The following is a 24,028-nucleotide window of genomic DNA, read 5'->3' as shown; positions in this document are numbered from 1 at the left end:
TAGAATTTTCCCACACACATACATATATACACTTCTATGCATACATCTACAGCCATAAATAAACATATGTTTATAGCAGCGCAGCGAAATTCGCTTGCCACCAATTGGCGGGGGAGTTGTAAAAGCTTTGCGGCAGCGCCACAATTCAACTGGGCTGCGCGGCAGCAGCATCAAAAAGCGTGTGATATAAAAACAAGATGCGCAACGCCAAAAGCGTTCAGTTGGCGGCGTGACATTAGCATTTGCACAACCGTAAAATTAGCAAAATATTCTCAACAAAGCATAAACGGGCAACAAACCACGAAAAATAAATAGTTTTGAAGAAATGAAAAGCGGAAAATTATAATTTAAATATTAATTTAAAGGAAGTGGTGGCATAGTGTAGGAAGATAATTTAAAAAAATATTTTACACGCGTCTAAGCACAAGCTTAAAGTTGAATTAGCATAATTGAGTGGCAGCATTAAGACAACAACAACAAAATAGAGCAACAAAAAGTGTTGAGAGCTCATAAACTGTGTTGTGACAAGAAGTAGGTGCGTGTGATTTCCGAAAGAAGCGCGCTCTGTGGTCTAAATAATCGCCGCACGTTACGGTTAATGCACGCCAGCAGCGCCTGTATATACATACATACATACTTATGTGCGCCTAATTATTTTAGCATATTTTTTGGGTGCGCTTGTAGTATATGAAAATTGAAAAATTTTGCAATTTGCATAACAATCGATTGGCGCGGTGACCGGCACAAGGATAACGCTGCACGCAACCGCACCAAACGCCAGCGCCGAACAATAAATAATAAAAATTAGAAAAAATTATACATATATTCAAAATATTAATACAAAGCGTAATAAAAATACGAAATAAAACAATTTATTAGCCAATTGTGCTGGTGGCGGCGACAAATGAAGATTCACATGCGGCTTGCGGCACGGCGACGTTGACCGCACCACGAACGCGCTGTGACATCGAGTGCCTAATGTGTTTGACATTCAATTTTTTTTCCATATTGTTAGTTTTGTTTTTGTGCTGAATGCTGCTTGCATATGTATAAACAGCGATTTATTGTGTGGGCTGGAGTGAAAAATGCGCGTGCTTACGTAATTGTGGAAAACTAAATTCATTACAAACTGATGAAAAAAATTAAAAAAAAATAAAAGTTTTCAGAAAAAAATAGAAACAAAAAATAAAAATACAACCAAAAGCCAGAAAAATAAATAAAACAAACTAAAATAGCAACAAAATCCAAATAAAAACTCCAAACAAACAATTCTTCTTTTTACTGCTGTGCGTTCTAGGCTGTGCGTTGCATTGTTGTTGTGTGCATTACACCCAATTTTCGATTACATTAGACAGCGTATTACAATTGTTGGAATTTTGTATTTTTTGCGCGCCGCATGTGTGACTTTTTGTTGTTGTTGTTCGTCACATAGTTAAATTAGTCGCCATTAAGCATCGAGTAGCACGCACATCGATTGCCACTGCCACACACATACATATATACAAATATACGAGGACTTAAATTAAAAACTTTTCGCGCTCGATTCGCCTACACACCGTCACTCGCGATTTAGTGCAAAAGTTTTGTCGTCAGAATGCGGTTGTGCAGCAGTTGGGTTGCTGCCTGGCTGTTGTTGGCCTACTGCAGTGTGGCAGGCGTAGTGCGTGTTGCGGCACGTGGATATACCACTAGCGGCAGTGGCGGCAGCACCATCATAATTGTCGAGGATGCAAAAGGTAGGAGTGTGAAGGAGAAAAATGTAAGAAGAATTTGTAGATAATCTAATAGATAACAAGAGAGGTTCGCAAATTGTTGAAGCTGAAGATTATCTAGCCTGTATACCAGTTAAAAAGCGGGATTAAATAACCAACAACAAATATTTCACTGGAAAGGAAGTGAAAAAATTTAATTTTTAATTTTTGAACTTCATTTTTTATTTTTTTTTTATTTAAATTCAAAGTTTGAGTATGTAGCAACGGAATTATTTTGATTTTACATTTTTATAAACAATGCTAGTGCGACAGCCTAAAACGTCGATTTTTGTGAACTTAAAAAAAAATTACTGTATCGATTGTTTTGAATTTTCCAGAGTATATTTACACATGTTTCAAAAATACACATTGAAATTTTTGAAAAAAAAAATTAATATTTTTTTAACTATGTATATGAGATCTTGACGGCGCCAAGGAAAGTTTCTCCACTTTTGAAGTGATTTTAGCCTTCTTCGAGGATGAAACCTAAATTAAAAATAAAACTCGTTAAACAAACAGCTATTGGCTGTACAACGATGCTACGATCAGAAAAAAATTTCAAGATGAACGGATCCTTTGTCTTTGAGTTATCACTGCAGCAAATTCGAAAAATGTTGTTTGTAGAAAAATGCATTACAAATAAACTGGTGGATTGGGTTGAACTAAGCGCCTACATTTTAAATGGCCACAACTCAAAAACTATTTGAAATATCGAACATCGATTTTTTTTTCAAAATTTCACACTAGGTATGCCTATTAGAAGAATTTTTTTGAATATATGTATTATACTTGTATAAAACTGCTTCTCTTTGCTTCAACTTATGTAAAGGTCATTGTATAGCAAATTCTACCACGGTCTTATAAGAGTTCATAAATGTACCATTTGGTAGCAATCTCATACCAGCAGCATCTAGCGGAAACATTTTTGAGAACATAGTTTTCTTAAAACCGGAATTGAACTTAAAATCAGTATATTGGTATTAAATTGACTGAAGCCTTACCTAGTAGATAATACTAAATATACTACAGTTATCATACCCTTAAAAATTAAATTAATAATTCTAAAAGAATAGCGATAAATACGATTTTTTGTAATAAAGTGTCTTCAGTGCCATCTATCGGACGTAAACACTTCATGAAAATTCTCAAAAGGTTAGAGGTCTTCGCTTCTCTTCATTAAGTTTTGTTCAATGGCTTCAGCGTCCACATTATGAATCAAATTATAAAATACTAAATTTTGTTGCCCAGATTTTTGAAGTATACTACCATGTACATATATGGTGTTTACATTACCGTTGAAAGTGAAATTTATTACAAACTTTATACGAAATATCATATTACACTACTACATAGGTATAATTAAGGGCAGTGATAACTAATGAGCGCATTATACTTAACTGATCGAAATTTTGTCGTCAGCATATTAGTTTACCTAGAACTGGGTCAAACAATTATTTATAGTTTTAGGAAAGTGAGTGAAATTCGGAAAAATACGTTTATAAATAAGCGTTTAGTTGCATAGACAGGCCACTGACTAAGAAAAACAGAAAAAAATAAATCAATGAAGAACGGTATGTTCATATTTTTTCATATTTAAAATATACATGCTACGAGGGCTGCTATATATATTTCTGGCCTAATCATGAAAATAGGAATATTTATTTATATTACTTCTTTATTTATTTGGCTCGTCTTGGAACACCCACGCGGTCGATTGCTGTTTTGTTTCGGGCTCATACGCATAGATCCATGATTCGTCACCTGTAACGATCTTATAAACGTCTTTTGAGGCAATTCTTTACACCAATCCATACGAGCCTTTTTTTGAGCGATTTTCAAATTGTGCGGGATCCAAAGAGAACAAACCTTTTTTACGGCCAGGTGTTCATGCAATATCGAATGTATGCTGGTGGGAGAAATGCATAGGTATGCCTCTATCTGAAGGTATATTACATGACGGTCTTGCATTATCAGTTCACGTACGGCATCGATGTTTTCTGGCACAACGGCTGTTTTTGGATGACCTTCACGGAATTCGTCTTTGAGCGAGCGTCGGCCACGATTGAATTCGTTGTACCAGTTTTTCACAGTGCTATAGGATGGTGCTTCATAGCCATGCAAAGATTTTAGTTCATCAATGCACTCTTGTCGTGATAATCCACGTCGAAAGTTGTGAAAAATGATCGCACGAAAATGTTCACGTTAATTCCATTTTTTGGCCGAGATGAATTTTTTAATTCCCTGTAAATAAAACAATTCACGATTAAATGAAAAAACGTTCTGAGTGATGTTATGCTAAAAAATGTCAAACTTTCCAATGGAAATGTCAGAATGCACCTGGCAACACTTAGTATTGCCTACGCCAGAGATATATATAGCAGCCTATGTATAAGCTTAATTATTACTTTCAGAGTTTCAAACATCACTTATTATATAGAGAAAACAGTTAGATATAGTTGAAGAATCAGCAGTAAAGAGGATACAGAAATGTGATTTCGAAACATAAATCTGAGGCAGTCATTAATATTACTTAATAGGTGGCCTTAAGTTAGAAGAGATAAGAGAATATACTGTGTTGAACTTAATCAACACACATCTTTGTGTCTCTATCTAATACCCCTTTTATCCCATAAAGGTGAATAATTATTAAAATTAGTTTTAGTTATAATGTGAAAACACTTCAACCATTAATATTTTCGAGGAATTTCAAAACTTCGACCAAGCCTTAAAAGGGACCTTAAACCAAAATATGGTGTCGAGTGTTTCAAATATGACAGACGTACAAATTTTTACGAGAAATTGAAATATATTTTTCAAATTGAGATACCTAAATCAACTTAAGCTAATAGAATGTTTTGCCACAATATGTTTGAAATTTTTTCTCTCCCTTAAAAATAGGTCAAAAGTTGGCGAAATGCGGCTGCGAAAAGTCAATATAAGTTATGTGAGTAAGTTTAGCAGCAATCGTCCTACGATTTCGATCTCAATACTATTATCAGGAAAAAAAATAATTCTCGTTCTAAAAATAAGGGTTTGATGTAGTAAATATGGGTTATTCTCTTTCTAACTACAAATTAACGATAGAGATCGGACTGTAAAAAAGTACAGACAATTATTGAAAATTTCATTTACTTAGTCAGAAAATGTTCAGAGTTTTAAAAAGTTTATGCAGATTAAAGTAACAGAATATTGGAAGAGACTTTGAAGTTTATTCACTAAGTAATTTCGTTTGATGACAACAGCTGCTCTTATTGCATTTTTTCGCAGCAAACTTCACACTTAACCGCTTCACCGTTATATATTTGAACAACTGATATTTTAAAGTTTGTTTGTAAAAAATTTTCTTACATTTTTTAAAATAGTTTTTGTTTGGTGTCCAATCTTTTTACTATTTTACTATCAAAAAGGGTAAAATTGCACTTCAAGCAATGCGAAAATTAAGTGATGTGTACGGAATGTTCTCTCTCCCTTCTACAAGTCACTCATCATCCCCGTCCTGCTATATGGGGCAGAGGCATGGACGATGACAACATCTATTGAGTCGGCGTTACGAGTTTTCGAGAGAAAGGTTCTGCGGAAATACAATTTTCTTCAATATAAGTTCTTGAGTGAATGATGATAGAATATTCACTGTTGTTCTTGCTCAGTTTCTTCATAATCTCAAGGAAAATAGTCGACTGCACTGAAAAATATATTTCGGATTTCAAAAGTAAACTACTTTTTGGTTTTTTTCTTCAACTTAAGATGTATGAAAACCTTTTAAATAACTAGGAGGTAGAGAGGGAACCAAAGAGCAGGATAAAGGCTTCTGTATAATAATACTCGTATTAAATTATTATTAGAGTTTCTATGATTCAGATGAGATCAAGGATCCTATTTCAAAAGCAAGCAGATAAACAAATTTAAAGATTGTGTTTTTTAATAAGAGTAGAAGAAGTTATTTTATGATAACCACTCTCTTTATAATTATATTAAAGAATAACCTCAATTAAGTTACATTAAGGCCAAACACGTTTTTTTGTTGTTTATTTTACAAGAGCAAAACCACTCCAAAACAAGAAAGTAACGAAGTTTTTGTTAAAATAATACTAACAGGTCAATTTTAATGATACCAAATTTATTCTAGAGTAAAAGTAAAGCTAAAAAGTTCTTCTTCTCAGTAATTTGCAAGAAAATTGCAGCGCTGTTTTTACCCCTATATTTCTTTTGTTAGGTCAAAAGTGTTTGACACAACGGTCATTGTACTTGGAATGGGTTTATAATAGGCGGAATTAACTAGAAAAATAATGACCTCAAAAATGCGTGTTGAAAAGCGAGTAATTTTTCTAATTTCTATAATACCGCTGCGGCAGTTGGTAGCGCTAACTTAAAGAAGCATATAAATTCTTCTGACTAATGCGGAAAAACAACAATAGCAACAAATGTAAACGCATTCAAGCGGGTGAATGTGAAGAAGCTACACTTGACAAGCAACGGATGCGAAAAAATTGAAAAAAAGGCAGACTGACTTAGCTGTGCATATACTTACTGTAAGCAAGTGTTTTACTTAGCATATCCGCGACATAACTACAACAACACTTGCGAAGAGTATTATTTTTCTTTAGTAACTGCGAATTTTCATTTCATCTGAAATAATTTTTGCTTAGCGGCAGAAACGTCTAGTCATGCCTTGCCTATTACACAGCTGTAATCATAAAATACATATCTACAAACATACCCAATACTGTATAGTTTGGCGCCATAAAGTGGTTATGTTTGTGTGTAAGAGTAATGAGTAGCCCAAAATGCGTTGAATGAAAAGGGAAATAATTTAAAGCGTTGTATCGGAAAATCTGCAATTGTTTGGGCTTAACGCCAACTTTGCTGTCTTGTTTCTGTTGCTGTCAGCATACATAGGTGGTATGAACAATCAAACATTCCATGCTAACGTTTGACCTTCGCGTTACGCTTGTGACCACCATAGACGGAACGTGTTGTACACGCAAGCGTCATGTTCCAACAGCATCAATGAATACGAAATACCCCACCGTATGCAGCGCAGCATGCCACTATGGCGTTTTTTTACAAAAAGATATAAAATATAGAATTTTTGTACAATAAACTGTTCACTATATAACACTCTATCTTTTCCTCTCTATACATATATCTCTTCTCACATTGCAGCCTGCTTCCGACGCGTTTTGGCTGGCAAACGCATTTCGCCACGCTTCGTACGCAGGACATTCGCATGCGAACGCGTCGAGGATTGTATGCGTCAGTGTGGCATCGAGAAGCGTTTTATGTGCGAAGGTTTCAACTATCGACTCGATCCGTCCGGCCATGGTCAGGGCGATTGTGAACTGATCGAGATACCATTGGCGCAAATTGACTTGTACTCCAGTTCTAGTCAACGCGACTCGAATTTGCTGCGACATCCCGATTATGACTATTATGAACGTGATCGCAATGCACCGCCTAGTTGTAGACGTACGCCATGCCGTGAATGTTCGAAGGGTGGCACACTCAGTAGTCCGCCGTTGTATTTGAAACCGAGCGGTTGGAGCGATAAACCGCCGTATCGTGAGGAGCATCATTATTTGCCTTCACCGCCAAGCGCCAGCGGCTATGGGAGCGATGAACATCGTTATCACCCACCAAGCAGCACTGCCATTGATCACTATCATCCGTCGGGACCACCGCCACCATCTTCCTCGATTTCATATGATCATCGGCCACCGCCATCATCGTCTTCAGAGTATCACCATTCAAGCGCATTTGAGTTCTCTTCGCATGGTTCTTCTTATTTTGAGCATACGCCACCGAGTGGTTATGGTAGTAGCGGCACCGGTTCGGGACCTGTGGATCGTTATGACTACATACGGCCGGAGGAACAGCATCGTTATCGCCCAGATAGACCAGATCGTTGGGAGAGTATACCAAGCAGTCCCGGTTATGATAGTGCACATTATCGTCCCAGACCGGAAAGCGATCGCTTTCGTCCACCTTATAGGCCAGGTCCTGACTACTCGCCGTATCGTCCTGGCTCGCATGAAGTAAGCGGTCCATCCGGACCACCAGACTCGTATAGACCGGGACTACCACCACCACCACCACCATCGACACATAATTATTTGGATCGTGATGGACCACCACCGAGCAGTTACAAAGGTTCTTCTAAATTTGTGCCCTACCTGATAGGGCAGGAGAAAGACTGGGGCAGTTATGGCGGTAGCTATGGTGGCAGTTATAATAAACAGTCATCGTATTGGGGTTTGAATGAACATAATCGGCGTAGAGATCCGCTCGATTTCAATTATTTCGAGTTAGGTGGCTCAAGACCTGGCTCACAACGTGAACCGAACTCGGTGCTGAGTTATCCTGGTTCCAGTTATGGCGGCTTTGGTTCGGAAGGATTCAGAGATCGTCACGATTACAGACACTCGTGGACACGGCGTCCAGGCCCGGATGGTGCGTAGAGTTTCAGTACAATTACGTGCACATACATTATTTGTTTACACTCCATTTACTATTACAGAATGCTCGGCGAAGATTGGTGAAGGCTTTCGTCTGCACAAAACCGCGATAAAACATTCCACGACTGTACCAACACTTGTGGAATGCGAACAATTGTGTTCGGGACAGGATGGTTTCATCTGTCACACCTATAGTTACCGTTACAATCAAGCCGGGCGCGATAATTGCATGTTGTGCGATCGTCCCATTAACTCGTTGGATTATTACGTAGACATTGAACCTGATCGTGATTATGACATATATTCTATGTCTGATGATTTGGATGTATGTCGAAATCCTTCACGTAGCGATGAGCCAGGTCATTATGGCGCAAGACCGGGCACCGCGCTCACAGATCCACGCAATGCTCGTACGTATTTTTAACGTTTTTTGGTTCACTTTAAAAGTTCACATTTCCTTTCTTTTCTCTTACAGAGTGCTTCTTCCGTGCCATCGATGCAACACGTTTCTACAAGTCCATTGTGCGCGACTCGTTGACCGTGCGTTCGGTCGGCGAATGTGAAATGGAATGTATTAAATCGGTCAAGTTCACTTGTCGCGCCTTTGCCTATCGCTACGGGCAGCAGCGTCATGCCAGCGTCATTGATAACTGTCAGTTGAGTGATTGGCCGGTGCGTGACATGGACAAAGGGCGTCATCTAATCCAGGATGCGGTCTTCGATGTGTTTGAGCGCGCAAGTTACGGACACGGTTGTGAGATACAGCCGATCGTCGATGATAAACATAAGAAATGTTAGTGCAAGCTTTATGGATTTTTACTCTCTCATTCTCACTCTCACTCTCCCTCCATCTCTATCTCTTTTTCACTCCAGTGTAAACATTTCTAATGTGTTTTCTGCTTTAATATTTTCAGCGGTGTGTTATTTGGGCTATGGTTCGCCGGCGAAACTCCTCTCTACAGCTATTAAGAAAGTGATATCCGTGCCTTCTGAGCTTGCATGTAAGAAGGAATGTATTCGTTATCGGGAAACTACATCCTTCAAGTGTTACTCCTTCAGCTATGGGTAAGTGTTAGGCATAGTCTAGGCAAGTGATTCGAAATTTTTGAAAAAATTGTTTACTGGCATCTTCTTGAGATCTTGACTGAGATATTTTTGACCTTCTTGACATTTTGACGTGATTCCATCAAAGCCTGAAAAAACATTCAATTTTCATTGACTAAAAGCTCAATAATGTATATCCTTTTAACCACTGTTAGCTCTCGTGCCACTTCCTACAACTGTGAACTCTCCGATCTCGATCAAACCGAATTGAAATTGAACGTCCATTACACACATACAGATGATCGCGATTATTGGCTCTTCGCTTGGAATCCCTTCGATTGGACTTGTCGTGATAAAGTGAACACTATCGGTGGATCTCGTGTGAATAACGACCGGCGTATGGATATATTCCGTGAACCGGGTAAACTGAAAATTCTAACCTGTTGCACCTCAGTACTAGTGTAAATAACAACTAGTTGCAGTTGTAAGGAATATAAATACATATTTATAATGAAGAAATAAAAATGACTCAAGAAAATTCAAAGCGTAATGCCTTAAGTCTAGCAACTTTCTGTAAAATGGTTTAGTTTTGGTGGTGAAAAGCTAACAAAGTAAAGAAAAAGCTAACAAAATAAAGAAAAAAAGTAATATTAAGTGAAATAGCATGTAAACTATTTATATAGAATATACTCCCAAGATAGCGCCCCTTGTAAGATAGCAAACATTACTAAAAACAATTAACGATTTGTGTAAATAAGTATTGACCCTCAAATTTTTTACTGGTACTCATATTACCCCATTACCCACATTGCCTTTAAGTCGCTCAAACTCTTTGTATAACCGTATTGTATATGACAACCTAACCATTTAGTACCAGATTCCAAGTAAATATGAATAAATAATATTGCTATTGCCTGGTATTGGTAAATCTAACAAAAACAAGCACCCTGAATACACAATATTGATTTCTCAACAACAAAAATCCTTCTTAAACCTAAAAACTTTAGGAGATGTTGCCTGGCGTCATTATACCGTCACCGGTAAGGCATGTCGCCCGAGCAGTCCGTGTGCGAAAAATCTTGTAACTGGTTTCTATTCGTGCGAAATCGAAGGTGGTGAGATTGGCTCGTGGGATTACTGCTGCAAGGCTGAACACCCCTGTGGCTACTCGCAGGGGTTCGACTATCCATGGTAAATACTTAAATATAATAATTCTAATTAGCAATAAATTACAACTTCGTAACCACTAACTAATTGTGCTTCAACCATCTTCAGGTGCTTTGTGGGCGATGAGGCCGATCAGTGGCGCAAATGTAGTGATCGCTATTATCCAGGCAACAAAACGACGTCAATCACACACTCCAGCTTTAAGTTCGCCTCGCTGAAGGGCGACAAGAAGAAGCATACCCTCGACAGCAGCACAGCAACCAATGAATATCAGCGACCGCCGCGACCCGGCGGCTTGCAGAGTTTGAGCGATTTTACCGCCGCGCGTCTATGGCCCGTTACATATCTCTACAGCGAGGGGCCACCTAATTCTACAGAGTTTAGTAATTTCGTCGACTGCAATAAGGAATCATGCTAGCGCCGCGCCAATCAATTGGCTTGGGATCCAAAAAAATCTATATATATATTTTAACTTTTAGTTGAGTTAGTTACTTATAGTGTTTGTATTTTTACTCAAAAAAACCCAAAAATGATAAAAAAATATTAAGAAATAAATTTAAATGTGATTTGCTAAGAGATTCGGAATTTCTAGATGCCAGTTTTGGCATTTTTCGAAAAAATTTAAGTTGCAAAAAGCAAAATAATATAAATTGCTCCCCGTAGATCTAACTCTAGATGTTCGGCTAGCACTAAAATGTACTATTAATAATACTAAGTTTAAAACAAGTATTAAAATGTCGCTTCCAATGTAGTTTTGTATTTATTTAACGTGAAATAAAAATTAATTAATCTCAAATTTGTTGTCAATGTGGATACAGGAACTCATTTAAGAATAACAAGAGGAATTTTTAATATGCAGAGGGGTATTTAATTTATTTCCAAATAAGGATCACATCGCCTATCAATATGCTGGGACTAGGTGACTTAGAAGGGGGCACAATAGACTTAAGATCTCGGTGCAAACCTCATATATTTAATACGAACTGACCGATCGAAATCAAGATAAAAATCTTTTTAAACCCTTTTATGCTATGAAATTCGCCTGTGTAGTTTATTATAGCTCCACTTGGTTTCTATTATGTTAATATAGGTACAACAAACCAAAAAAGTTTTAAATGACAACATATCAAAGTATCAAGGTTTATTAAATAAACTAGTTTTATAAAAATTGACTAAGACTTACCAACATGAAGAAGTGTATGTCGTTGTCTCTGGAGCCACCTTTATTTATAAAAACACTACTTACACTTATTTAAATATACTTTTTTAAATTATTTTTTTTTATTTATTTATTAATTTTTATAATTTTTTTTTTCAAATTACATTATTTTTTACTTTTACATTTTTTGAAATAAAACATTGCAATTTACCTTTTCTATTATTTTAAACTCTTCATACATATGTAAATTTCAACCAATAAATAAAAATATGCTTTATGCTTTATTTTCACTTTGTTAAAATAAACACTCATCACTCACACGAAATAGCGAGCAACACAAACACAAATTATGGCATACGCTTATTGGAAACTAATTTCATTGCCAGCAATGCACACACGAACACAAATTTTTGCATTACCGCAATAGCAGCGCCGTACTGAACACATACACACATATGCATATTGTGGGGCTCCTATGGGCGCATCAAAACTTATTGATTTCAAACTGATTTTAATATGCATTTTCCACATTTGCATTCAAGTGATTGAGAAAACAAGGAAATAAACCTTCATTAACCGGAAACATTGATCCAATAAAGGATAAACCACTTCACCACACAACCGGCAGACACAAATACTACTGGGCACAAATTTGCACTTCAAAGCTAGGCATTGCACTCAAAACACTCTTCAGCACTTCACTTTCATATATATTACCACGACTACACAAATTAACACTTGAAATATATAAACAAACCACTTTAATTTAACAAAATTAATCACGACCGACGGAAGATGCACAAAAACGTATAGCGGATATCACGAACTGCCAAAATAACCGCTAGAATGCGCAGTTTGAGAGCCAACAGACGCTGTGCTGTCAGTGAGGCCACATTCAGTTATCGATAATTCATATGTCGATAAGTATTGCAGAAAGTGTAAACAAAACAAAATAATAGCACATTCTAATAAAAATAATTTTCATTTTTGAAAAAAAAAAGAGATGAAATTGTACAAAGATTAAAAAATTAAGGATCGGTCAGCATAAATATAGACCAATTAATGGCAGGCAAATTTCATTTTGCTTATTGGCACACAGTGCACATACAGCTGTGCGCTATTGGATAACCACAATCAGCTGTTCGCCTGCAGGTGAACTGATATAAGGGAATTCACGTGGGGATAAGTGCATAATACGCTTATATTCAATTAACAATTACTGCCATACATGCTTATCTAAGTAGTTGGAAAAAAAGATGAATAAAAGAATTGTTAGAAATATAGTAGTATGTGCGACGGCTGCGACTTGTGCCTACTACACGGGTAAATACGTAGAGCGTCAACACATTGAGGCGCCACATACAGAGCAGCGAACATTTGTACAAGATGCACATCAGAGGGTAAGAAATGCTTTACTTTTACAGTGCACAATTTATTTTCAACAAAATTTGTTTATTATGTCGCTAGTTTGAACGCCGTCCTGGACTACCCATTTTCGGTACTGTCTCCGCTGCAGTGCCAGTGCCTGCAGAGGAAGTGAACCTCACCGCCACACCAGCGCGCATTTCGCAAATCATGAAATACGGTTTCCCCGGTCTCGATCACGTACGCTCTTACTCCGATTTTGTGCTGTCCTATGATCGACGCAATCGCGTGCCACATTGGGTTTTCGAACATCTCACACCCGCATCGGTGGCGCGTAACGACGCGGTAGATCGTTCCAAATGTGACTTTCGTGCCGATGAAAGTATACATCCATACTTTCGCGCACAAAATACCGATTACCGACGTTCTGGCTATGATCGCGGACACATGGCGGCGGCAGGCAATCACCGGCGTCATCAGAAACACTGTGAAGACACCTTCTTTCTATCGAATATGGCGCCGCAAGTGGGGCAGGGTTTTAATCGCGATTCATGGAATCGACTGGAGATGTATGTGCGTAAATTAACGCAGACATATCCGAATGTATACGTGTGCACGGGACCATTGTATTTGCCGCGTAAAGAAGACGATGGCAAGACCTACGTGAAATATGAAGTAATCGGCGCCAATACTGTGGCGGTGCCGACGCATTTTTATAAAGTGATTGTGGGTGAAACCGCAGATCAGCAACTCGATATGGAGGCTTATGTAATGCCTAATCAAGTGATCAGCGATGACACGCCACTGCAGGTGTTTCAAGTGCCACCAGAAACGGTGGAGCGCGCAGCGGGTCTACTCTTCTTCGACCAAGTGAATCGGAAGCAGCTGAGGCGTATCAACGGCAAGAAAGCCTGAACGTAAGCAGGCATAACGGGTTTTGTGCAATTAAAAAGTAGTTGAATTTCAAATTTGCGAAGAAACGTTTACCGTTGTTGGTATTTTAAGTTTGAGATGTTCCTTTATCTAACAGCGTTGTAACATATTTAGTAATTAGTAACACAATAAAAACAAAATACTACTTAATTTGTTCCTTCTTTTAGTACTTTATTAATTAAGCAAACAAATTACAATTGTTCAACGGCGCAAACGAGCAGTATTCTTGTGGATGCGCACGCGTCCCTTTAAAACATAGAATCATAGTGAGTTATTAAATTTTTATAAAGTGAAGCAGACGTACAGACGGTGACAAATGCGTTTTAAGTAGATGATGAGATGAGTTTAGTGTGTATATGGTATTAATGCTGTGCGGTTTTCGCAAATTTATTGCCCGTCCTTGGAGCGTACATCATCAATCTTAAGTATCATCTTCACCAATTGTGTTGCGAGGAGGATCTGTTGTTTCTTGGAATTCAACGATTCGACTACATTATGATTCTTCATATCCGAATCACCGGACAGCATGCAATCCACACCCAGGCTAGGACACTTCTCTGAAACTTGACGTGCTTTCAACTCGGACAATGTTTCGATAGGATGCAAACCGCTGTTCTCGGCTAAAGCCAGTGGTATGTTCTCGAGGGCCACAGAGAAGGCACGGAAGGCATACTGCTCCAGAGTGGACAACTGATCGGCCTCTTTGGCAACGGCTAGAGAGCAACTGATTTCAGCTGCACCACCACCGTAGACAATGCGATTATCCTAGAAAGAAAATTATAATTTAGACCATAAACTATGTGAAGGCTTGTATTGTTGTTACCTTAATCAACGAGCGCACAACACAAAGTGCATCGTGTATAGAACGTTTGGCCTCGGCAATGATCATGGCATTGCCGCCACGCAGGAAAATAGTTACAGCCTTGGAATTCTTGCACTCCTCAATAACCAACATTTTGTCCTTGGAAGTACCGAAAGCTATAAAGAAAACATTTATTAGCAAAATTTCATTAAACAACAAAGCAACCAGACTTTACTCACATAATTCACGCACTAAACCAGCAGTACCCAACTTTTCGGCTGTCAATTCCTCGAAACGTGGTACAATTCTGCCACCAGTGGCAATAGCAATCAGTTCGATTTCCGGTCCACCGACCCAACGAACCGCAGGCAATTCGTGTTGCAACAACAAATGGTTGGCTTCATCATCGAAGCCCCATTGGCAGATGGCCAAGGTGGCACCAGCGTCCTTAACTTGTTTAACCATGTTTACGAATTTCTCCTGTTCGTATTCACGCAGCGCACGGTAGTCTTCGGCCGAAGTGACATCCAACTTATGCTTGGTCTTGGGCTTTGGTGGTTCAAATGGGCAGGTGAGTATAGCAAGCTTTACATCTTTCAACACTTTCGGCATTTGTGCATGGCTCATGGTTTTGTCGACTACAACACCTTTCACCAGCATCGAATCTTCCATGCGACCACCAACTTTGGTCTCAATTTTGATCAACTCGAAATTCACATCACGCTTCTCAATATCAGCCACGTTCAACACAGCATCCACGGCCATGGTAGCCATTTGCAAATGACACTTATTCACAATTTTACTGCCCAATGTAGTCATAGCAATCTGTACGAGTGGTTCCTTATTTTTGGGATCGATGGGGAATGGTTCGGCAATAGATTCTAATTGTCTAACAGCGCATTGAGCCGCCAATTCGAAACCATCAGCAATACGAATTGGATGAATGCCACGATCAATAAGGCTTTCAGCTTGCTCAAGTAAAGCACCGGCCAAAACAACGACGCCAGTGGTGCCATCGCCGATTTCGTCATCTTGTGATTGTGACAATTGTACCATGAGTTTGCCAATCTCGTGATCGACCTCCATCAATTTCATTATTGTGGCACCATCATTTGTTACGGTCACATCGCCATCAGCGCTAACCATAATTTTATCCAAACCTTTTGGACCCAATGATGTTTTCAGCGTACTAGCGATTTGGCGTGCGGCCAAAATGTGACTCTGTAAAGCAAATATGGTTCTAATTATCGAAAGGAAAATTGGATTCAACTCAAATGTTTTTAAAATAAAAATAATATAAATGGTATTGGTCTTTGTAATTTACTAATACACCGCTGAGTCACAGCGTCTTTAACCTCACAAATGCACGCCATTATTGACGTGACGTCATATGGACACACCTGATCGGTTCTTTACAGAATTTATAGGATTTACAAATAAAATCATTAAAATTTTAAGTATATTCCGTATTTTAAGCACTTTTTTACAATTAAAACAAAAAATTAGCAATTTTTCGGAAAAGTATCATTGAAAAATAAGTGAACACAAAAGCAGCTGCTGCCGTCTGGAAATTTCGGGAGCGGTATCAAAAACATTAGTCACTCAAATAATAATTTATCACTTTTGGTGAAAATTTACACAAAATCCTTCCTTTTCACCGAATATATGAGTTAAATATGTATTTTTTGTTTTTGAAAAGCTATTATTCCAACCTTTATAGCATCGGTTCCAGTGATGCGCTTTTCGCGTTCTTGTTCACGTAAAATTATAAAAGGACGACCGTATTCGTCGAAGGCGATACTACCCGGGAAGGCGGACATTTTGAGTTAATTTCTCGGGCTTGGATTCGCTGGATTCACGCAGATAAATTTTCGCACTTTTCGGACGCTGTGAAACAAAAACCACGAAATTTGAAAGGTGAAAAAATTCTCACAAGACTACACGAATTGAACCGGCTGAACAAACGTCAGATTTTCGGTTGTCAAACATGACGGCCTTGTGAATGGCAGCACTGGCTACTGCAATGATGCATTCGGCGAAATAAAAATTGTGTAGAGTTTAATAATTGATAATTGAATAATTGATTTAACATACAACTACTATATGTTTTGTGATTTTGGTTAATATCATTATAAATCTTACACGAGAAATTAAATTCAATTCACATTGGCATTCGAAGCTATTTTCCAAGCGTCAGGGCTTCATGCTAACAAAACCGTTTGTGTATACTTCCGCTAAGTTGAAACTCTGACGAATAGACCCCACCGAGTGGCAATCTATTAAAATGAAAACACATGTGAAACAATAACAAAAACCAGCAAAACAAAAAACAACGAGAACAAGAAACACGAAAGCAGAAACGAAAACAAAGAGGAAAAGGAAATCGTGAAAAATTTCGGGAAAAATTCCGTTCTCCTCGTATTCGCCGTTTTTCTCGTCATTTCACTTTGTTTTTGTTTATTTTCCTGACGACACGCTTTTCAAATCGACCCGACTCAATGATGGCGGAGTTCCATCGACTGGCTGACCAAAAATATACCGAGGCTGAATATCTCTTCCAGGTATGTGCCACAACTCCATTAAATCTGGATATTCCAGAAATTTAACCATGTCTAATTGAATTTCAACTTGTACCTTGTGTATCTACATATTTTTCAACCATCTTCTTTTCACGCCCTTACCGATTATGCCGGAATTGATGTTTTTGTATTCATGTACTGCTGCTTTTGTTATGGCCGCTGTGGGTAACGCAATCAGCAGACAATCGAAATGGCCAAATCGGATGAAGAGTATGATGTGGAATTATGTTCTACGCCACCGCCGCAAACAGGTGAAATGTATGACCTGGAGTTGGTGCCGCAAGAGCCCAGTATTTTCTCGTGGAAGGTTGTGAAACGTCGACAGCGGCCGCATCGCCGTTATACGGTGTCGCATGGCGCACCACCAGCGCCGCCATCCACGCCCACATCTCTGACGGCCAATAATACGCCTGCGCCCTCACCCACCGCCTCCAGCAATCTCAACGTCAATGGTAGTAGTGCTGACGATGAGCCGCTGAACAGCCTCCTCTACATTCTCGATTATGCACCCAAGTACAAAAAGAAACTCAAGGAACAACAACGCACCGATGCAGAATTAGCAGAACTCTTCAATGTTATTAAGATAACTAGTAGTGGTTTGGGCACAAGTGGGGCCGGTGGTGTGAGTGGGAATACGAGTAATGGTGGTGGTACGCTAGCGGAGGAAAATTCAGCTAAGCTACCGCCAGAACGTGGCATTAGCGTTAACTCCCGTGTGATACGAAAGCATGACGCCAATGCGAAAATCTTCAAAATCCATCGGAATCCCAAAGAGTTCTTTCGGGACCCGGTGGCAGTGGGTGGTGGTGGCGAAGAAGAGGACTCAGTGTCCGCGCCCGAATACGATGATGCCGAAGAAGAGGAGACACGTTTTCGGCGACTGAGACGCTACAAAGTTGCTACAATACGTCGTCGATTACGGATATCCAAGCGGCAAAGACGTTTTGCACGCTTTGAGCAGCAGGAGCGTATGGACGCTATGATGGATAATTTCGATGCCGCCATGACAATGCATGATGCCTAATAAGTTAGATACGCTAACGTGTCTAACCACTGCCAACTTGATGCAAGTTGGCTTGCAACAGTGAAATTGAAGGCAACACAACCGAGTTAAGGAACATAAATGACTAAAATTAGTAATATGGACGAGTATGATGACGACGAGTGCAGACGTCTACCTTCCAAATGGGTCTCAATGTGATCAATATGAATTTCTTCTGCTAAATTATTAATTAATGTACTGCAAAAATAATTTGTTCACTGAACTTTTTGCGTAAATTTAACTTTAAACGTAACGATAGATATTCTTTCTCTCCTTTTTATATTTTGTTTGAACAAAAAAGAAAAAAAGAAAACACTAAAGAAAGAAACAAAACTTAAACATAAAATTATAAAAAAAAAATGAAATATAATTGTATTGTAAACTATTGTAGAAGAGCGGTCCAGTGCTTCTTTCTATGCCCCGTCGCCAGCTGACCTCCAAACGCAGGATTTTATGCCATGACGCGCGGACGTACTGACGAACTGGGCATGATAAGTGGCCAAATGCGCCGCATTACTCTGTGTGTGAATTGTTTGTTTACATCTCTCTGATTATTTTGCGTTGTAAATGTGTGAGTAGCGAACACAAGGAATGCTCTGTGTTCGGCAAAACAAATAAATAAATACTAAAAAACAAAAAGAAATAAAACAAAATAACAGTGGATTTTAATACAATAAAATTGACAGCAACAACAAGCCCCTTTAGCGAAAATGCATGCAAAAAGTGAAACAAAGTGAAACCATTTCATAAATCACAAAAATTTTTAATTATACCCTAAATAGTGTATAATAATTCTATCACGAAGCTTATAACACTCAGATGGAAACGTCGTAGACCCTATAAAATATAAATATACAGACAAATTATCAGCATTACCTAGTCAATTTAGCCATCTCCGCCTGTGTGTATATACGCAAACTAGTCCTTCAACTTTTGAGTTGTCTATCTGAAAATTTGGACACGTCAATTTTTCTTCAAGTAGCGGTTTATTTGTCGTAACTGCTGATACCGGACCAATATAGCAGAAAGCTGCCATACAAACATACCTATGAAAACCAAGTTCTTGTATGGAAACCTTTTTGTTTGTCAAGTTGTCTTCTCGAAATTTGACGTGTATTATCATCCAAGGCAACGGTACAATGTCCGAAGAAGTTGTTCAGGTCGGACCACTATAGCATACAACTGTCAGACAAAATGGCCGGTCAAAATCAAGCTCTTTAATGAACATTTGTATTTTTAAATGGTAATATAGCTTCGGTGCAATCATGTTTTCTTGCTTTGAAATAAAAATACTTGAAATGGGTTCTGATTATATTTTTTTACTGTTTAAAGTTCACTGCAAACTACATAATAGCATTCTACTGACTATTTATTTATCAAGCAAAACTAATTTCACAATTATTTTTTTACGCTGCCAAAATTACAAACACTTATCGCCAAGCGTATACAATTCAATTGATTTAATAAACATTTTTGCGTATATACTATTTAAAATAAGTAAATAGCACTATTAATAACAGAACCGAAGTAAAATTTGACAGACACGAGCTATAAACTAAATAGCAGAATTGTAACTAGCGCTTTGCACTAGCTCTTTCGTTTTTCAAACGTCTGCATTCTAATAAGTTTTTATCACTACTGCTTTTGTTTGTAATTTGTAATTATTTTGGTTACAACTTTAAAGAGGTTATCTTCTAAATTTCAACGCAACTTCACTCGTCTTGCTTAAAGAATCTTTCTTTTAGATTTTGTTCGAGTTCTTCGGGGTCAGTAACTGGCATACGGCAAACACGCTCATGACAGATATAAACCGTTGTTTTACCATTGACCATTTTGAATTTATCCTGCACACGTTGATTGTAGGTCTCATCCGGATATTGCGGATCGACGTGTAATATTATCATGCCAGGTATATAGAATTTTCGTAATATTTCTACGAAACGATGTGTGGTATTCGAGTCCGGACCAACTACAGCCACTAAATCGAGACCATTTTCGTGCAACAACAACGCAGACATCATTGCTGGTAGTGTATAGCCGAATGGATTGATGTCAGCGAAGAATTCCAGTAATTTAATGGCGCGGTCCTTGTAACTGTCTTCGTCTAAATAGTGAGCGAGTAGGAGGAGGTTGCGTGCAGCAATGCTATTACCACATGGCTCGGCGCCATCGTGGTCTGTGTGAGGGAAAACATTATTTTTGTTGGTGATTTGATATAAAGAACGATTGTTGTCTGATTACCCACCTTCTTTTAGTCGCACAATCACATTCGGCGAGTTGGCCTCTGAGTAGAAATACGCACCATGCGTGTCGTCCCAGAAGCGTGTATCCTGTATCTCCTGCAATTCTTTAGCCCATTTCAGCGCGCTGCCTTCCATTGAAGCTTTATAGTAGTCCAATAGACCCCTGATGAGAAAGGCGTAATCGTCTAGAAAGCCATCGATGCTCTGAGCGCTGAAATTATTGAATATTTGTAGCAATGTTTATAAGTATATGTATGTATTTCAAATAAGCAAGAAAATAAGGTTCGTTTCGGTTACGTAGACCCGACTGTCAATCAATTTGTAAGGTATATTATAGCGGTCCGAAAGTGGGGGTTCTAACAATTGAGGAGCTTCTTGAAGAGAAAATTGCGTGTGGAAAGTTTCAGCGCGATATCTCAAAAACTTTGGAAATAGTTCACGCATATGCAGACATACGAACAGGGTTAAAACCAATCAGCTCATCTAGCTGATCATTTATACACGAATGTTCCGGGTATAAAAATACACTAAACTTACGATACACTCTCCAAAGTAGAATCATCGGTACCAAGGCCATAGCAAGAACGCAGCAACACCTTTCTCTCCTCATCATATAAATGTTTGTGCATAAATTTGTACAGTTCCTCTGCAGCCTTGACGTACTCAGCGCGTTTTGCTGAACGACAATTGGCCAATTTCGATAAACCGGAGAGCACTAAACCATTCCAAGCGCAAATTATTTTCGTATCCAAATGTGGACGCGGTCGCTGATCGCGTATTTTGTGCAGCACTTCATTAGTGATGTCTAACACGCGCTGCAGTTGTTCCTCGGTTAGATCAAACTTTTCGCACGTTTCAGCTTTTGAGCCACGCACAATGTGTATATTTTTGGCCGTGAGATGACCATGCGGATCACTGTTGGGCTCCACATTACCCGTTTGACGCAAATCATAGTGATGTGTGTAAATTTCAAATATGCGCTCCAGCTCCAATTTCAAGTCAGCATAAAGCGCTGCATTTGCATGCACTGCCTGCTTCACCTCGGCCCATGTCCAAGCGTAAAATGCACCCTCCACTTTGACGCTAGCATCAGCTGTCGGCAAGGAGTCAGCATCTTCGCCGGCAAAGAAACCACCATCAGGATGTCTTAGATCCTTCATCAGGTAACGAAAGATGCCGTCAGCGTATTGCAAGTACGCCGGATCATTCGTTAATTTGTAAGCATTTGCGTAGGCCGTCAGCAGCTGCCCTTGATCGTAGAGCATTTTCTCAAAGTGCGGCACATGCCAGACGCGATCCACAGAGTAGCGTGCAAAACCACCGAAAACATGATCGTGTATGCCGCCGTGACCGATATGCTGCAACGTTTGTAGCGCCATATCGAGCACATCTGCATCCTTGGTGATAACATAGGCATGGAAGAGAAAATTTATGCGCGCTACTTCGGGAAATTTCGGTTGCATGCCAAAACCACCGTATTCTTGATCATAGCGACGCTTGAAAATATTCACTGCCTCATGCAATTTGGCCTCAGCGCTACCTGGTTCAAAGGTGGCTGTCGTAGATTTTTCACTTAGCGACTTTTGTATTGCGCTTATCACATGTTTGCCCGTTTGTTTCAACTCCTCTTGATCCGATTGCCATTTGGACGCTATCGTTTTTAGCACTGTCGTGAATGCGGGCATGCCCCAACTGCAAGTGTGAGTAAATTAAACGCTTATGTAGAAATTCATACTTGCAAATGTTTTGTGTACTCACCGGTCGTTTGGTGGAAAGTAGGTGCCTGCGGTAATGGGCGCCAGATCTGGTGTTAGCCACACCGACATGGGCCAGCCGCCACTGCCGTTCAGCATTAGCACAAATTGCATATAGATTTTATCGATATCTGGACGCTCTTCGCGATCAACTTTTATATTGATAAAATTCTTATTCATTATTTTAGCGACGTTCTCATTTTCAAATGATTCGTGTTCCATCACATGACACCAGTGACATGTTGAATAACCCACCGAGAGAAATATTAACTTGTTCTCCTTGCGTGCACGTTCAATGGCCTCGTCGCACCAAGGGTACCAATTGACGGGATTATGCGCATGTTGCAACAAATATGGCGACTTTTCATTTATTAAGCGATTCGTGTGCTTGGCAGCGTCACCTGTGGCACCAGCTACACTGCTCTTCGTCGTTTCTTCAGTGCTTTGGGTTGCGCCTTTGTCGGACATTTTTCTTGTTTGAGCAGGTTGTCTGCTATAAGCAAAGCTGCTGTATCTACAAATGTTGGCATATTTGAAATATATTAAATTGAGAATAATTATAAATATATAATAATCAGACGTGAACTTGTCGTCATAAGCTACTACTTACTTTTCACAACCACTTCCAAATATACTTCTTTTCACTGAAACTGTACAACTTGTTCGCCTTGATGCTCCAGCTGCTGTGATAGTTATAAATTGCTTGCTTGTTCTTGTTACAGGCACTCGTGCGACCGTTTTGGCTATGACCTTACGTATCCAGCTAAGATGTAGAATATTATTCAACATAGCAACAAAAGATGTACAACATAAAGTTGTAGCAAATAGTCCTCAACTCCTCTTTGCAATTCGCAAACACAATCACAAATACTTAAAGTCGAAAATTGCGTTATTTTCACGTTTGATCAACTTGTAGATTAGAGATTATGTGCTGCTGCAGCATTGACAGCTAGTTCAATAAGTAAGAAGATATCGCAAATGAATTGTTGGTGGGCAAGTGACAATTAACAGGTTTAGCACTTTGTTGTTGTCATTCTTGCCGTCTGTGTTGTTGTTCACACGTTTATTTTGCATTTTGTTGACATATGCAATTTCGAAGGCCACTATTTGTTGTGATTTGTATTTTCACATTTTGCACAATAAAACTAATATTTATGGACAATTATAATTAGGAAATGAAGCACATAGAAATTTTAGTTTTAATTAACATTTAATTAAATGTATATTCTTTTTCAACTGCATAGTATATAAACTCTAATAAATATTTCGCAAATTTGTTTACAAAGGCAAAAATTGTCGAAACATAGGGTTGCATTTTATTTTCTTTATTGACAGTTGGTGGTTTAGTGGCATTCAAACTGTCGGAAATAGCGGTTCTTTTGTCAGTTTGCCATATCCGACGCGCTTTATTAAACGTTTTCAACAGTCTTCGGTAAATTAGTTAAATTTATGTTTTATAGTGTGTTTAAGTATGTTTTTTTGGTGAAATTGTGTTGAAATAACCGAAACCATTGTGCTGCAATATTTATTCTATGGAATGCCTAGCCTTGAAGTGCTTTTTCACTAAGTGCTTTCGAGCCGGTCGCTTCGTCTGTTTTGCCGTGTCTTTCTTCTTTGCGAAATGCAGGATTTCCTGCTAGCAAAGGCATATATCCGCTATTTCTATAATCAAACGGGAAAATGTGTAAAATATGTGTTGATTGGTGCAGGTTTGTTTTATCTAAATATAAAATTGCT

At 38.7% G+C, this 24,028-nt stretch overlaps 5 protein-coding genes across 7 annotated transcripts in view; 3 read left to right on the top strand and 2 right to left on the bottom strand.

The window, feature by feature from the left end:
- The window catches only part of LOC105229939 (uncharacterized), a 43,383-nt gene extending 32,173 nt beyond the window's left edge, over nucleotides 1-11,210 (top strand). The window contains exons 1-8 of one of the 2 annotated variants that reach the window (XM_011210449.4): nucleotides 212-1,736; nucleotides 6,915-8,198; nucleotides 8,266-8,613; nucleotides 8,679-8,996; nucleotides 9,118-9,268; nucleotides 9,463-9,668; nucleotides 10,255-10,438; nucleotides 10,523-11,210. In XM_011210449.4, coding sequence (XP_011208751.2) covers nucleotides 1,595-1,736; nucleotides 6,915-8,198; nucleotides 8,266-8,613; nucleotides 8,679-8,996; nucleotides 9,118-9,268; nucleotides 9,463-9,668; nucleotides 10,255-10,438; nucleotides 10,523-10,832 — 2,943 coding nt within the window. In that variant the 5' untranslated portion in view covers nucleotides 212-1,594 and the 3' untranslated portion in view covers nucleotides 10,833-11,210. Of the gene's footprint in view, nucleotides 1-211; nucleotides 1,737-6,914; nucleotides 8,199-8,265; nucleotides 8,614-8,678; nucleotides 8,997-9,117; nucleotides 9,269-9,462; nucleotides 9,669-10,254; nucleotides 10,439-10,522 lie in introns of those variants that run through there. The other variant, XM_029551858.2, reaches the window with a different exon arrangement.
- A 1,490-nt stretch (nucleotides 11,211-12,700) lies between these two features.
- Nucleotides 12,701-14,016, top strand: LOC105229937 (endonuclease G, mitochondrial). Its single transcript, XM_011210447.4, has 2 exons — nucleotides 12,701-12,973; nucleotides 13,041-14,016. Exons 1-2 carry the CDS (start codon nucleotides 12,830-12,832, stop codon nucleotides 13,851-13,853), a joined length of 957 nt encoding a protein of 318 aa, XP_011208749.2. The 5' UTR covers nucleotides 12,701-12,829; the 3' UTR covers nucleotides 13,854-14,016.
- A 1-nt stretch (nucleotide 14,017) lies between these two features.
- On the bottom strand, nucleotides 14,018-16,642 carry LOC105229938 (T-complex protein 1 subunit epsilon). Its single transcript, XM_011210448.4, has 4 exons — nucleotides 16,386-16,642; nucleotides 14,913-15,894; nucleotides 14,695-14,849; nucleotides 14,018-14,636 (listed from the first exon to the last, which is right to left on the bottom strand). The coding sequence occupies exons 1-4, from the start codon at nucleotides 16,491-16,493 to the stop codon at nucleotides 14,259-14,261; spliced, it is 1,623 nt and encodes a 540-aa protein (XP_011208750.1). The 5' UTR covers nucleotides 16,494-16,642; the 3' UTR covers nucleotides 14,018-14,258.
- Nucleotides 16,643-16,958: 316 nt separating this feature from the next.
- Nucleotides 16,959-18,950, top strand: LOC105229936 (uncharacterized). 2 transcript variants are annotated; one of them, XM_011210445.4, is made up of 2 exons: nucleotides 16,959-17,234; nucleotides 17,431-18,950. In XM_011210445.4, exons 1-2 carry the CDS (start codon nucleotides 17,172-17,174, stop codon nucleotides 18,274-18,276), a joined length of 909 nt encoding a protein of 302 aa, XP_011208747.1. In that variant the 5' UTR covers nucleotides 16,959-17,171; the 3' UTR covers nucleotides 18,277-18,950. The 2 variants fall into 2 exon arrangements, with proteins under 2 accessions (XP_011208747.1, XP_011208748.1); XM_011210446.4 differs by having other exon boundaries at nucleotides 16,974-17,234; nucleotides 17,434-18,950.
- Nucleotides 18,951-19,593: 643 nt separating this feature from the next.
- LOC105229935 (uncharacterized protein B0495.5) lies at nucleotides 19,594-23,561 on the bottom strand. Its single transcript, XM_011210444.4, has 5 exons — nucleotides 22,902-23,561; nucleotides 22,296-22,805; nucleotides 21,075-22,229; nucleotides 20,540-20,748; nucleotides 19,594-20,470 (listed from the first exon to the last, which is right to left on the bottom strand). The coding sequence occupies exons 1-5, from the start codon at nucleotides 23,078-23,080 to the stop codon at nucleotides 20,007-20,009; spliced, it is 2,517 nt and encodes an 838-aa protein (XP_011208746.2). The 5' UTR covers nucleotides 23,081-23,561; the 3' UTR covers nucleotides 19,594-20,006.
- Nucleotides 23,562-24,028: the final 467 nt, after the last annotated feature.

Source organism: Bactrocera dorsalis, chromosome 3, assembly GCF_023373825.1.
Source record: "Bactrocera dorsalis isolate Fly_Bdor chromosome 3, ASM2337382v1, whole genome shotgun sequence".
Classification (NCBI taxonomy): Eukaryota; Metazoa; Arthropoda; class Insecta; order Diptera; family Tephritidae; genus Bactrocera; species Bactrocera dorsalis.
This window is presented reverse-complemented; position numbering and strand designations above follow the sequence as displayed.